We start from the raw sequence: 13362 nt of genomic DNA on the forward strand, positions 1-13362 counted from the left end.
TCAGGCTAACTTGTCCAGTCGGGCATATAAAGATGTCTTTCACTTATTATAGTAAGGCGTCGAGTCAATATGGGACATTTGAACACATATAAACGAATGAAATTTCAAATTTTGCTGTTCGTCAGTTATTTCGACAGATAGTAGTTACTTTGACAATCGTTCGCATTGGGCTTTATTTTAAGTCAGGTAAACACTACTTTTAAATGCTCTCAAGAAGAACATTTTACTTCCAAAAATCGAACATTTGGCGTAACTATGCTATGATAGCAATTCCCAGTTTACTGCACAGAAGTTACCAAGGCCATTAAATGTCAGGATAGGAGGCTATTGTGACATGATATCGCTTATACATTAACTCAAATAAATATAAAAAGGATATATTTCTCAAGTATAATTAAGTGAACTTACCAGGAATTATGAATAAAGCCTCTAATCTTCAGTCGTTCTTGGGCTGCTCCAGTCGGCTGGGTTTCAGATTTGAATGATGCGCGCGCAATCCCATAATGCCACACTACAGTAAGTTAGTGTAAAAAGCAGGAACTACAGTGACAACACCTGCTTCTTGTAAATGAATTACAGTTGACGTGTAAATATACTGTTAACAACTGTAAAACCTTATTTGACCCATAATGCATTGCGAATTACAGCTGCATCTTGTAAAATGTTTATACATTAAAATTCTGTAAAATTTTGCTGTAGCAACTACAGCAATTTTTTACAGTGTATGTTGTTCGTGAGACGAAAATAATCAATTCACTCAATCTATAATAATTACGCTACCTATTAAAAGTTATTTGTATCTGTGAGGGACAAGCATAAAGGGCAAAAAATGTTTCCTCCATCTCAAACTTAATGAAACATCATTCATAGTCTCCAAACGAGAAGCTAATCAGCTGGATTAGTAAAGCAACATTTCTCACACATGTATGCTTATATAGTGGAAAAGATAGCGGACAGAGGACAGGAGCTAATTATATTTCATTGTAACCGTGATTTAATGTGCTTGTTGGCTAATGCCCAATCAAGCAATTTGAAGAGTTTTTATAATTTAACTGGCCTCACTTTGCAGAACAATATCTGACATCAGCACCTTGGTGAAGAGAGCGTTATCCACCTTTTCTTTGATTAGCTCATTTATTTTCCCATTGAAGAATAAATGCCAATGACTATTCAGCTTTTAACAGCAAATGAGGGCAAATAACTCAACCTCGCTACCTTTTAGAGATGAACTTATTATGCTTCAGAAATAATCTGAAAGAATGAAATGAGATGAACTCTGTTCAATGAGGAAAAGGCAACTTTTCAGAATACTATAAGTGACATTTCCAAAATACAGACGTGCCAATGGCAAATGATCTGTATTCACTCTAATTTAGATTATATTCATATCTTTTTTCTCTTACAACATAAAGTTTGGTGCAGTTGTTCTCATAGATTAGTTCAGAAAAAATATTTCTGCTAACAAAGCAAACCATTGTACATTCTAAGTGAATCAATATTTAACTGAAACTCATGTGCGCATTAAATTGTTGTTCAGTAATAGTGAAACTTTGGAAGATTAATGTTATTATTGCACAAATCATAATTTATATTATAGCGTAATGTACGCCAGTTTAAATGAATTTACAAACACAGTATTATATGCATAGACATATTTGAATAATCGTCCAAATAAAATAAGATAAAGCAAAGCAGTGTGCTTAATTAAAACAAAATTAAAGTTCTTTTCATAATTGTTTGGACACTGACTAGAAATCATGTGTGTGCTTTATATAGGAATCCTCTCAAATCTCAGGACACAGTGAAAGTGTTAGACTAAGTGTTAGGCTAAAGACTATTCAGCTTTTAATAATGAATGAAAGCAAATATCTCAACCTCTCAACCTTTTGATGATGAGCCAGTTACATGCAAAATAAATTAAAAGAAAGAATAATATCAGATTAAATCTGTTCAGTGAGGTAAAAGAAACATTTTCTTTTGCTAAATAAATGAGATGAAAAATACAGCTAGATTAGCTTTTCCTCAATGAAATAGCTCATAGATTAGGTTTGTGGGTTGTTTCTGTTTTAATGAAATGCTGCATGAACGGTAGATGTTGTTATTCTTTTCTTCACCGTTCAAGACGGCCACCAGCTAATCTGTTTGTGCCCGAGCTTCCTCTCCCGCTTGCCCCGTTACTGCCCTGCCACACTCATCCCTTTTGTCTGCCCTCCCAATTAGCTGCGACTTAGTGCAAAGCAAACAGCAACGCCAGGCCTGCTAAGTTGGACTAAACATCCTTTTAGCTAAGTCATTTGCTCTCTTTGCACACACTGTCAGGAACAGTCTGACTCATTAGTGTGTCATCGCTAACAGTCAAGTCAGAGACACTAACCAAGACTGAGAAATGAAAGACAACTAGCCTGAAGTTAACATACTGAATGGGCTAATTGTCAAACGGGGCCAAATTAGCACATTACATGCTAATTTATGAAATCGTCAGGTCATAGCATCCCTGAAAATGCCATGCTGGCATATGAGAGCAAGATGAAGTTGTGTATGGATAATGACATCTTGAAAACAGGTTATTAGGGTGTTAATGATGTTCTAGGAAGAGTATATTTGGAAAACTTGCAATGTGTGCCAGAGGGGATGTGTGCAAACAAATATGCAAATAGACGCACGCATATGCGCAGTGGAACTCGTAGCACTTGTTAACACCTCTCGATACCGAAGGGTAAAAAAGCTGTTACAATTCACACTTCGAACATTGCGGCTGAGGTGTGTCTGACATAGTTTTGCTTCTTTAGTCAGCCAATCTTTGCTCGCCTTGCTTTACCTTCTACCCAGCAACACAAGCCATTTATGTCACCCTACGTCACCTCTCTTCTCAAAACAATCACATTTTATGTCAAGTAATTAATGCAGTGGTACAGTATTTGAATTATAGATGTTGACTAAACTTCTTCATTTGTGTGTTTTTTTAGTTGCTAAATGGCTGTGTGTTTGTGTTTCTGTACTAGTTCCTGGCCCCATTCCTACTGAGTCCATCCAGACAGGCCCATACGAGGAGAAGATCTTCATGCAGTGGAAGGCCCCGAATGAAACTAATGGAGTCATTACACTCTATGAGGTGAGGAAATACTATATATATATATAGTATATAAAGTATATAAATATACAGTGTTGGGGAGTAACTAGTAACATGTAACGGCGTTACGTAATTTAATTACAAAATTATTGTAACTGTAATTAGTTACAGTTACTACGAAAAAATGAGTTATTAAATTACAGTTACTTATGAAATTTTTAACGATTACAAAGGGGATTACATTTGAATATTTACACACATCCACATACAGATTTAACTGATTTCTTTCCCAAATTGCACTGACTATTCTGAGACATACCGCCCTAATAATTTCCGGGATGCGGAAATACAGTCATTCATAAAAACGAAATGCCTAACGCGGACGGAATATGCCACATTTTGGATGACTAAATCAAAAGTAGGTCAGTAGCCTACACTTGAATCAAAACATGACATGGACTAGTGTCTGTGAATATTAAGCCCCAAAAATGCAATATATGACTTGCACATTCTGCGTGTCTGTGGAAATCAGGCGCGGACTGGACACCGGGAGAACCGGGACAATTCCCGGTGGCCTGGCAGCCGATTTTGCCCCACTATTTAATATCATTATTGTATAATTGCCTGCCGAATGTACTAAAGCGATCATTTGCGAATCCGCCATTTGATAATTAAATCTCTAATAAGTCATGAAGTGTTAGTCATGACTCGCGCACTCTCCGCGCTCTCCGAGCCTCCGCCAAACGGTTCAGTCTGGATCAGACTCAGAGTAATCAATGTGAGAGAGAGAGAATAGAGTGGAGTGTGGAAGCGCACAGCTGGAGCAGAGAAGCAGAACTCCTGTTCAGGGTTTCAGGTCAGTTTCATCTGTAAAGATGCTTTTTTGTCTTTGTTTTTTTATTTATTTAATCAAGCAGCAGCAAGTTGCTCATCAGTCATCACTCAAAATACTATATAAAGGCCATCATTATTATCAGTTGTAATGTTACAGTAGGTATTTAGCTGAAAAAAATCCGATTTTTTCATAGGTTTAGGGGGAGCTACGACAGACAACACAACCCTTACGAAAATTAACATTTTAATATTTAACTATAAATCCAGAGAAAATGGTTACTATTGTTTAACTGTGGTAACCAAAAATGTAAAATTATTTTACAAATGTATTTATTTAAAAATAAATACAAATCCATTTGCAAAAAAAAACAAAAACAAAACAAGGTTATTTTACTTTTATATAGGCTAATAAAAGCATGTTTAACTTTTGTAAGGGAAAAACATGACTCATGTACAGTATTAGGATTTTTCTTTAAAGATATTGTAGTATTGTAGAGTATTGTATTGTAAAGTATAGTTTTGTTCAATCTTGAGTATTAAAGTCATGAGAGAGATGGATAACAGGGCAAAATAAAGAGACTGAAGAGAAAAATGGAAGTGAAGGTGCAGTTCAGGAGAGAACTTTTAATTATTTTGCATGTCCCCAAATTAAAGATTTAAACCTTTTTTATGTCAGGTCCATACAAAAAAAAATAGTTTTGTCCATGAATTTGTTTGTATGAGTTTGAATTTTCCAGTCTGAATTTTTTTCCCAGTCCGCCCCTCCTGTAAATTAATGGCAAAGACATGGTTTCATTTACTACACATAGGCCTACTGAAGCTCACAGTGTTTTCAACCCCTGCTGCCTCAATATAGGAGTACACGAGCACATAAACATAATTTCTAGAACTGCTCTGTGTCACTTTATGTGCGTTTTACTTATTTTGAGAAAACTATCATCATACTGTATACAGAGACAGCAGTTTAAAAAAAACACCAATGTTTCAGGAGTTTATTACACAGAATACGTCACATGCTTATTAAATAACTGTATTTAAGTTGATGTATATGCTTTTATTTATTATTCTTTAATTTTCACAAATTTAGAAAAGTAATCAAAAAGTACTCAAAAGTAATTAGTTACATTACTTTAATAAAGTAATTGAAAAAGTTACACTACTATTACATTTTAAACAGGGTAACTTGTAATCTGTAACCTATTACATTTCCAAAGTAACCTTCCCAACACTGTAAATATAGTATATACAACATCCTTAAGATGTCTCATGAATTACTTGAGATGCAAAAGGAAAATGAACTCTTAATAAACTGATCAGTCAGTTTTGCTTTAAACAACAACAAATATTTGTCTAAGGGGTACATTTTTTAGTAACTTAAGTTTAATCAAGTCGATTGGCAGATATTTGGTCTTGTTCTAATCATGCAGTCACTTCATTCTAATCTTATCTTATGTCATTTTGCTTCTCATTTAAGAAGATTTAAGAATCTTTAGACATATGTGCTGGAAAACAAACTTTCCAGATTCCAGTGGTTGGGAGCAGAGGTATTAATTGTTGTAGTATTATTTGCTAAAATTAATTAAAAAGTAATGTAGATAGGTTACAGGTTGCATTTTCATGCTTGGGACTGAAATGTTGCTGATGTGTTTATGTGTGTCTCAAAACTATATATCAAAGTAAATTTATGTGGTAAAATTAGGTGTCAGGATACACAAAAATAAGTGATTTTCTTTCGCAGAAAATGTTGTTTGACGACTCGGATCTCTTGCTAATTAATTATTTATTAGTCAGTGCATAGTACATCCGCATTACAAATGAGGAAATGAAGTCGCGGCATGACAAAAACAAATTACATCCAGATTTAGCTTTAATGTGTCTTTTTGAGTGGGATGGAGCCACAAAAGAGCCTCACTATCTCTTTGATTTGATGAGGAAGACAAGCCAGGTGCAAGACATTCTGCATATCCAGGTACATCACTAAAATAGGTTTACAGCGTGTGCCATCCTGATGATAAGAAGATTGACAGAATTTGCTAAATGTATCGAGCGGACACAATGCAGTCCCATTTGGCTGGATAATTGCTATAATAGCCCTCATTGATTTAATTAGAAGCATCCAATAGAATTATCTGGGATATCTGAGCAGCCGTATGCCTCCTCTCCTCGTTTTTAGTGATTCAGACAAATTAGACTTAGGACAAAGAGCTCGGAATCAGAAGAAAGGTGCGGAGATGAATGCAATGGAAGGGTCACAAAAGCAAGTTTCTTGATTCAAAGCTTTAGGAAAGTTTGGACTTGGAGACTCATGGATATAAAATAGGATTGCAACAAACTGCAATGATAACATTAATTTGTATATATTTTTCAAAATAACATTTTTTTTGATAGTGTGTAAAGTTATTTTAAATATACTGTATATGATAACATTAATAGTTTAAGCATTTTTTAAATGTTATATTCTATGTGTGTATTATCACATACCGTGTTGCATATACAGTATGTAATGCTTTTATTGCTATGCATGTTATTTTACATGCATAATTTTTTTAAAATATATAAACCATATTAAAAACATATCAAAAGACACGTGTGTGTGTCTCAGAAATATCCAATATTGATTTACAAACAAATTCAAATTATAAATTGATATATACAGTCTAGTCTTGACAGAAAAGTTGTCTTTAGAGTCTTGTCTGTAGAGTGACTTGAGGTTAAGTGCCTGGAGCAAGGACACATAGATGATTTCTTATGGCTTAACCCTTGAAGAAATGAACTAGTAACCCTTTTGTTACCAGCCACTCGGCCACCCTATGTATTGTATAATGTATAATGTATGTAAAGAAGTACTGGGTGGTCCATTGATCTACACTTATAAGAGCAGCTCAGCAGCCTGCTAAATATGACACATACACATCACAGTGGGTTTCAGATCAGTTTCTGAATACCTGAGATGTGTCCTGCATTAAAATCCATACTTTTTATCAAATTTCCTCTCTCCCTTCATTTCACTTCACAACAGCCTCCTATTATCAAACCATCAAAGCCTTTCAGAAATTAATTGCTTTACTGACAAAATAAGAGTGTGCGTATGAAAGTGCAGGGAAAGTAAGACGGGAAGATCCTCAACAATAAGGAGATTAATCAACAGTGAGACGTGTAAAGCGATGGTGTCTTTTGTCCTCCTGTTTGTTTATTTGTCTTTATCTCCATGCAAAAGAGAATGAGTAAACAGCAGAACACTTCTGCACACGCGGCTGTTTGGTCCTTGATCTTTGTTTTGTTTAATTTGCATGACATGTTGTGAGTTTGCGATGACGTGATGTCTTCCACCCCTCCGCTGTGTCTCTCGTACACCGTTTCTGACAGCTTCCTGTCTGGAGTATCAAGGAAACAAACCACCCACTTTGATTACAGAGAGAACCTGTCTTGTGGTTTTTATTTGGAGGAGTGATGGACAGGGAAATTGACACTCTCTATGGGTGCTATTATTTATATTTAAACACTATGAAATTAAATTGACATTTGAGTTTAGCCATTTGTCAAATTTTTTAAAATAATTTTTGCAACAAAAATGTACCATACAATTATACCGGGTTTGATTTATTTATTTATTTTGCACTTTTGTAGATTAGTATTGCTTATTTATTTATTTTTTTGTTTGTTTGGTTATAATACACTAACAAAAATGTACCAAAATGTTCCATGATACTGTAATATACTATGGCTTTTTGGATCTGCCATGATGGCACAAAGGTACTCTTGAAAATACCTTGGAGTACCATATAAAAACAGATGTAACACTATGGTACATTCATTTCTGTACCATCAATACCATCAATGTGCCATGCACTTTTTTGTAAGGGGCATGATGGCATGGTAATTATTTCCTTGTAAATGTTTTAGATACCAAAGTGTTTTTTGATTTTAGGAATTAATACTTTTATTCAGCAAGGATGCATTACAAGTGACAGAAAATACATTTATTATGTTACAAAATATTTATATTTCAAATAAATGCTGTTTTTAACTTTCTATTCAATGCACACAGACTGAAGTAGTTTAAGTCTTTGGTTCTTTTAATTGTGATGATTTGGCTCACATTTAACAAAAGCCCTCCATCTCACCAAATTAGAATATGATGACATGCCAATCAGTTAATCAACTCAAAACACCTGCAAAGGTTTCCTGAGCCTTCAAAATGGTCTCTCAGTTTGGTTCAGTAGGCTACACAATCATGGGAAAGACTGCTGATCTGACAGTTGTCCAGAAGACAATCATTGACACCCTTCACAAGGAGGGTAAGCCACAAACATTCATTGCCAAAGAAGATGGCTGTTCACAGAGTGCTGTATCTAAGCTTGATAACAGAAAGTTGAGTGGAATGAAAACGTATGGAGAAAAAAAAGATGCACAACCAACCGAGAGAACCGCAGCTTTATGGGGGTTGTCAAGCAAAATCGATGCAAGAATTTAAGTGAACTTCACAAGGAATGGACTGAGGCTGGGGTCAAGGCATCAAGAGCCACCACACACAGACGTGTCAAGGAATTTGCTGAACGTCAGAGGTGTATTACCTGGGCGAAGGAGAAGAAGAACTGGACTGTTGCCCAGTGGTCCAAAGTTCTCTTTACAGATAAGAGCAAGTTTTGTATTTCATTTGGAAACCAAGGTCCTAGAGTCTGGAGGAAAGGTGGAGAAGCTCATAGCCCAAGTTGATTGAAGTCCAGTGTTGAGTTTCCACAGTCTGTGATGATTTGGGGTGCAATGTCATCTGCTGGTGTTGGTCCATTGTGTTTTTTGAAAACCAAAGTCACTGCACCCCTTTACCAAGAGATTTTGGAGCACTTCATGCTTCCTTCTGCTGACCAGCTTTTTGAAGATGCTGATTTCATTTTCCAGCAGGATTTGGCACCTGCCCACACTGTCAAAAGCACCAAAAGTTGGTTAAAGGACCATGGTGTTGGTGTGCTTGACTGTCCAGAGAGAATCTATGGGGTAATGTCAAGAGGAAAATGAGAAACAAGAGACCAAACAATGCAGATGAGCTGAAGGTCACTGTCAAATAAACCTGGGCTTCCATACCACTTCAGCAGTGCCACAAACTGATCACCTCCATGCCATGCCGAATTGAGGCAGTAATCGAGTACATGTAGAGTAAATGAACACTTTCCAGAAGGCCAACAATTCACAAAAAAAAAAAAAAAATTGTATTGGTCTTATGAAGTATTCTCATTTGTTGAGATTGTGATTTGGTGGGTTTGTGTTAAATGTGAGCCTAAATTATCACAATGAAAAGAACCAAAGACCTAAACTTCTTCAGTCTGTGTGCACTGAATTTATTTAATACACGAGTTTCACAATTTGAGTTGAATTACTGAAATAAATGAACTTTTTCATGACATTCTAATTCATTGAGAAGCACCTGTATATTAGAAAAGATTTGCTTTTTTTTTGTTAGCATACAAGACTTTTTTTTTTTTTTTTTTACAAAAGCTTCATTTATTTATTTATTTATTTTACTTTTTACACCAATTGTAAATACTATAGTATATAAATAAAATAATAATTGTCAGTGTAGTTGTATAATTCAATGTATCCAGATATAATAATTCGACATTGATGTATTATGGTAACACCATACTTTTTAGAGTAAAATCTCTTTCTCTCTCTCTAAATGAGAGAAAAAGTCTAAGTAAGGAGCTGTCGTTCTGGGTGCTGATGTAGTGGGGAAGGTTTCACCTCTAACGAAGATAAACAGCCTGTTCTGCCCTTATGGGATGGAGAAAAACCTGTACACCTCCCTCATGGTGTTGTTTTCATTTCCATCAATAAGTGCTTAAGTTGCAAGCACTCGAGTTGAGAGAACCTGTAACCCTCTCTAGAGCAGCTCTAGAGCAGCTAAACCCAGTTAATGGGCTCATGATCCTGCACGTCTGGTCTAGAGACAGCTGGAGGGAGGTCTAAATCCGGGTTAATGTCGAGAGTGCAGTTTTTATTTTCCGTTTGTTATTTGATGAGACTGTGAAATTCAAGAACCCTTATTAAGTCCCAAACAGCAGACATTAGTGAATCATTGCTAGTAGTCCGAAGTAAGTTGTTAACAAGGTACAGGGTTGATGCAATGAGCTAGTCACTAGATTTGACAAAATTGGTGAGGTTTATGCCATCTTTAAATGATATTAAGAATTTAAGTAGCAAGTAAGCAAATTTTCCATGAGCTTATTGTGTCATATCTGTAAAGTAATGTTTTTATGTTTTGGGGGGAATGACATTTCTATAGTCTATAGACATTTTCCACTATCTTTATTCTCTCTCATGCCTTACAGCAGAGAATGATGTGCCATTACTTTAATAAGTTGCCTGTATGTTATCAATGTTTTCAGATTTATTCTCCATTAACAAATATAAAAATAAGAAAAAAAAATTAGATGGTGGTGGTGGGCAATGTCTAAGTAGGCCGTGCTTGATCATGTCTGATTATATGAGTCTATGTTTTTTTTGTATTTATATAGTGCTGTATTTTCTTGTTTTTCTGGTTTATTTTATTTTGTTTTATGCCTGCAGAAGTTTGGAGAGTGGAATATAACATATTATTCTCTACACCTACATATGGCCTTTCTAATACAAAACATGTCTTACAAAAGTTAAATCAATATATTGTTTTCTGTAAATAAGCAGGATGCTTTTCACGTCATTTTATAGCAAAAAGTTTAGTCTACCTCATCCTTTTCTCAAAAGTCTTGTGAACAAATAAAGAATTAATATAAATTATTAAATTAATAATTGTTTATTTTTTCTTTTCTTTTTGAGTTTCCGCTAAAATCAGTATTGTATCTGGTTGGTATTGAATAGTCAATTTTAAATTTTAGGCCAAATGTGATATTTGGTCATGTTTTCTCCCTTTTTTTTCAAACCGTAACAAACACCAGTCTCTCTTGTTTGCATAATCCTCTCAACCAATCACAGTGCACCATTCCACACACTCAGTCACAGACAGTAATGGGGGTGCTTTAAATCAACCTGGCATCCTAGTTTTCCTCATCTACTTTGTACTTTGTGATCAACAAACAAGGGCTGCACAATAAATCGCATGTGATTGCCATGCGCATCTCGTCAGTAAAGCCGATTCTGTGATTAATACTACCAGTAAATCTCCATCACGTGCTTTCAGATAAATTCAGATGCATTTAATGCACAGAGCTGTAGATAATTGACAAGCTACGCTATTGCGTTCATTAGATCAATCACATTCGATTATGTACGCAATTGTCAATGTTAGTGTTTTTATTAATGCCATGTATGTTTTTGTTAATACAGCACATAGCAGTAATCAACTAAATTAATGTAACATGGCAAAGATGAATGCACTTTTGGAAGTTGAATGTAAGTGAAACGTCATTTTGGAATTTCTGTGGTCTAATGTGATGTTGTTCAAGTTCATGATAAAATTTAATTTTACTGCTGTAATTAATGTATAGCATTAACAAGATGACCCGTTGAATTAATTTTGGAAGCGATGACTGTGGAATGTATCTTTAGTCCAGTGCCTGTATATATAAGATTAGTATTGACCAAGTTCAGAGGCTGTCAAATGGGGATCAGCTTACTATGTTATCAGTTTCAACATGAAAAATAACTTTAATATTGACTGAATGGATTTTTGCAGAAGAAAAAAATATCACAGATTTATTGCATTTTGGGAAAAAAATAATAAAACTTTATAATAAATCTTTAAAAAATCAAAACCTGGATTTTAATTTTTTATGTTAATATAACCTAAAGATGTTATGTAAAACTTTGAAATGGAAAATAGTGGTTTTCATCTTGCCACTTTCTTGGTAAAGAAAAAAAATTTTTTACTCAAATTAATCAAAATTGTTTTATTGCGTTTTGGAACCAAACTCTTCAAATGTTCTGTATTTATGGAATTATTTAAGTGACTCAAAAATGTTATATTTTCACAAAAAATGCGTAAACGTTGTTTTCTCAAAAACACAAAATGAACATTGATGTTGCTTACATTTTATTGTAGCACAGTATGTGCTGAATTATCATGATTTTAAGATACTGAAAAAAGCACAAATGTCAGGGCATGTCAAAACTTCTCCTGGGCCCCAAAAACACCTCAGAGTCAAATCAAGTCACCTTTATTTATTTACCATTTTATACAATACAGAGTGTGTCAAAGCAGCTTTACAGTGTTAAACAGGGGGAAAAAAATGTGTGTAGATAATGCAAGAGGACGATAGAAAACTTATCATGCCTCAAAAAGCAGCTCACTATGTTTTGGAACAGCATCTCTCTTTCTCTCTCTCTCTCTCTCTCTCTCTCTCTCTCTCTCTCTCTCTCTCTCTCTCCCTCTTTCTTTTTTTTTTATTCATCGCTAAAGCGAAGTAGCCATAAATCCAATATCTCCTACAAACGGGGCTGTTTTCTTTGCATTCCCATTTCCACTGCCAAACTGAACTGGGAAATGAACCCTTTTCAAATCAGCTGTGGTCAATTAAACTCAAGCAGCTCTTTTAACAGAGAGCCACAGTGCATTCAGTAGTGCATTAGGCCACTTTTAGCAGCCTGTCGCGTGGCATCACATGCCCCCTGGCCAACACTTCCTGTCTCCCCTGACAACAGTCTGAAAAGAGAGAAGGAGGACAGACGAGAGTAAGCGATAGATCCCCCATCCTCACCTCTTCATTTCATACTTTCAGTCTTCTACATGATTGATCATCCCTATTGTTTTCCCCTCATCGGGACATTTAAGTTATGAAAGAGTAATTGGAGGACTATTGATCTCAACGCTGGCCTTTGAGCTGTCATGTTGTTTTTGTTGTTATTTTTTGTTCATTTAATCACAAAAAAAATGTAAAAATAAAATAAGAATATTAAAGGCGCAATATGTAATTTTTCTGCTTTAAAAATAGCAGATATCACTATATCTATGTTATATATATTTTTTAGTTGTGTACTTACAGTATCCCGAAAGTTTCCACGAACTTTCAAATCCAGAGAAAATTATAGTTTAATTAGAAGACACGGCACGTTTCTTTATTTCCGTTTTGTCGCCAGTCTATGGCGTCATATAAACTTTGACCCCTCTAGTTTATCTAACTTCCTGCGGAACCGCCAAATACAAAGATTAACAGAAGCAAAGACGAGACGAAGAAGAAAAAGTAGTAGCTAGTCTTGATCGAGACTATTATATTTTATATTTATATTGTTTATATTCGTATTTATACTTCAATCAATAACTTAGTTATGGATCATGATTATGCTTTGCCTGCACGTTCTGTGAAGCGCAAACGTACGGGTGAAATAAATGACCTGAGAAGGTTTTGGGACAAGAGAACAAACAAGACACAGGTAAATATTGGAGTTGCATTTCCAAGATAGAGAGAGCTTCGTGACAAGCTGAAACTACAGAGAGATGTTTGCATTCTAATAAACAGGTATGCATCCAT

The 13362-nt window shown here is 35.1% G+C and overlaps 1 protein-coding gene across 9 annotated transcripts in view; it reads left to right on the forward strand.

Moving 5' to 3' along the window:
• Positions 1 to 13362, forward strand: part of LOC132151564 (receptor-type tyrosine-protein phosphatase T-like) — a 280272-nt gene that overhangs the window by 145768 nt on the left and 121142 nt on the right. For all 9 annotated transcript variants that reach the window (XM_059559752.1, XM_059559755.1, XM_059559756.1 and 6 more), the window contains exon 9: positions 3003 to 3112. In XM_059559752.1, coding sequence (XP_059415735.1) covers positions 3003 to 3112 — 110 coding nt within the window. The remainder of the gene's footprint in view (positions 1 to 3002; positions 3113 to 13362) is intronic.

This window comes from Carassius carassius, chromosome 10 (assembly GCF_963082965.1).
Source record: "Carassius carassius chromosome 10, fCarCar2.1, whole genome shotgun sequence".
Lineage (NCBI taxonomy): Eukaryota > Metazoa > Chordata > Actinopteri > Cypriniformes > Cyprinidae > Carassius > Carassius carassius.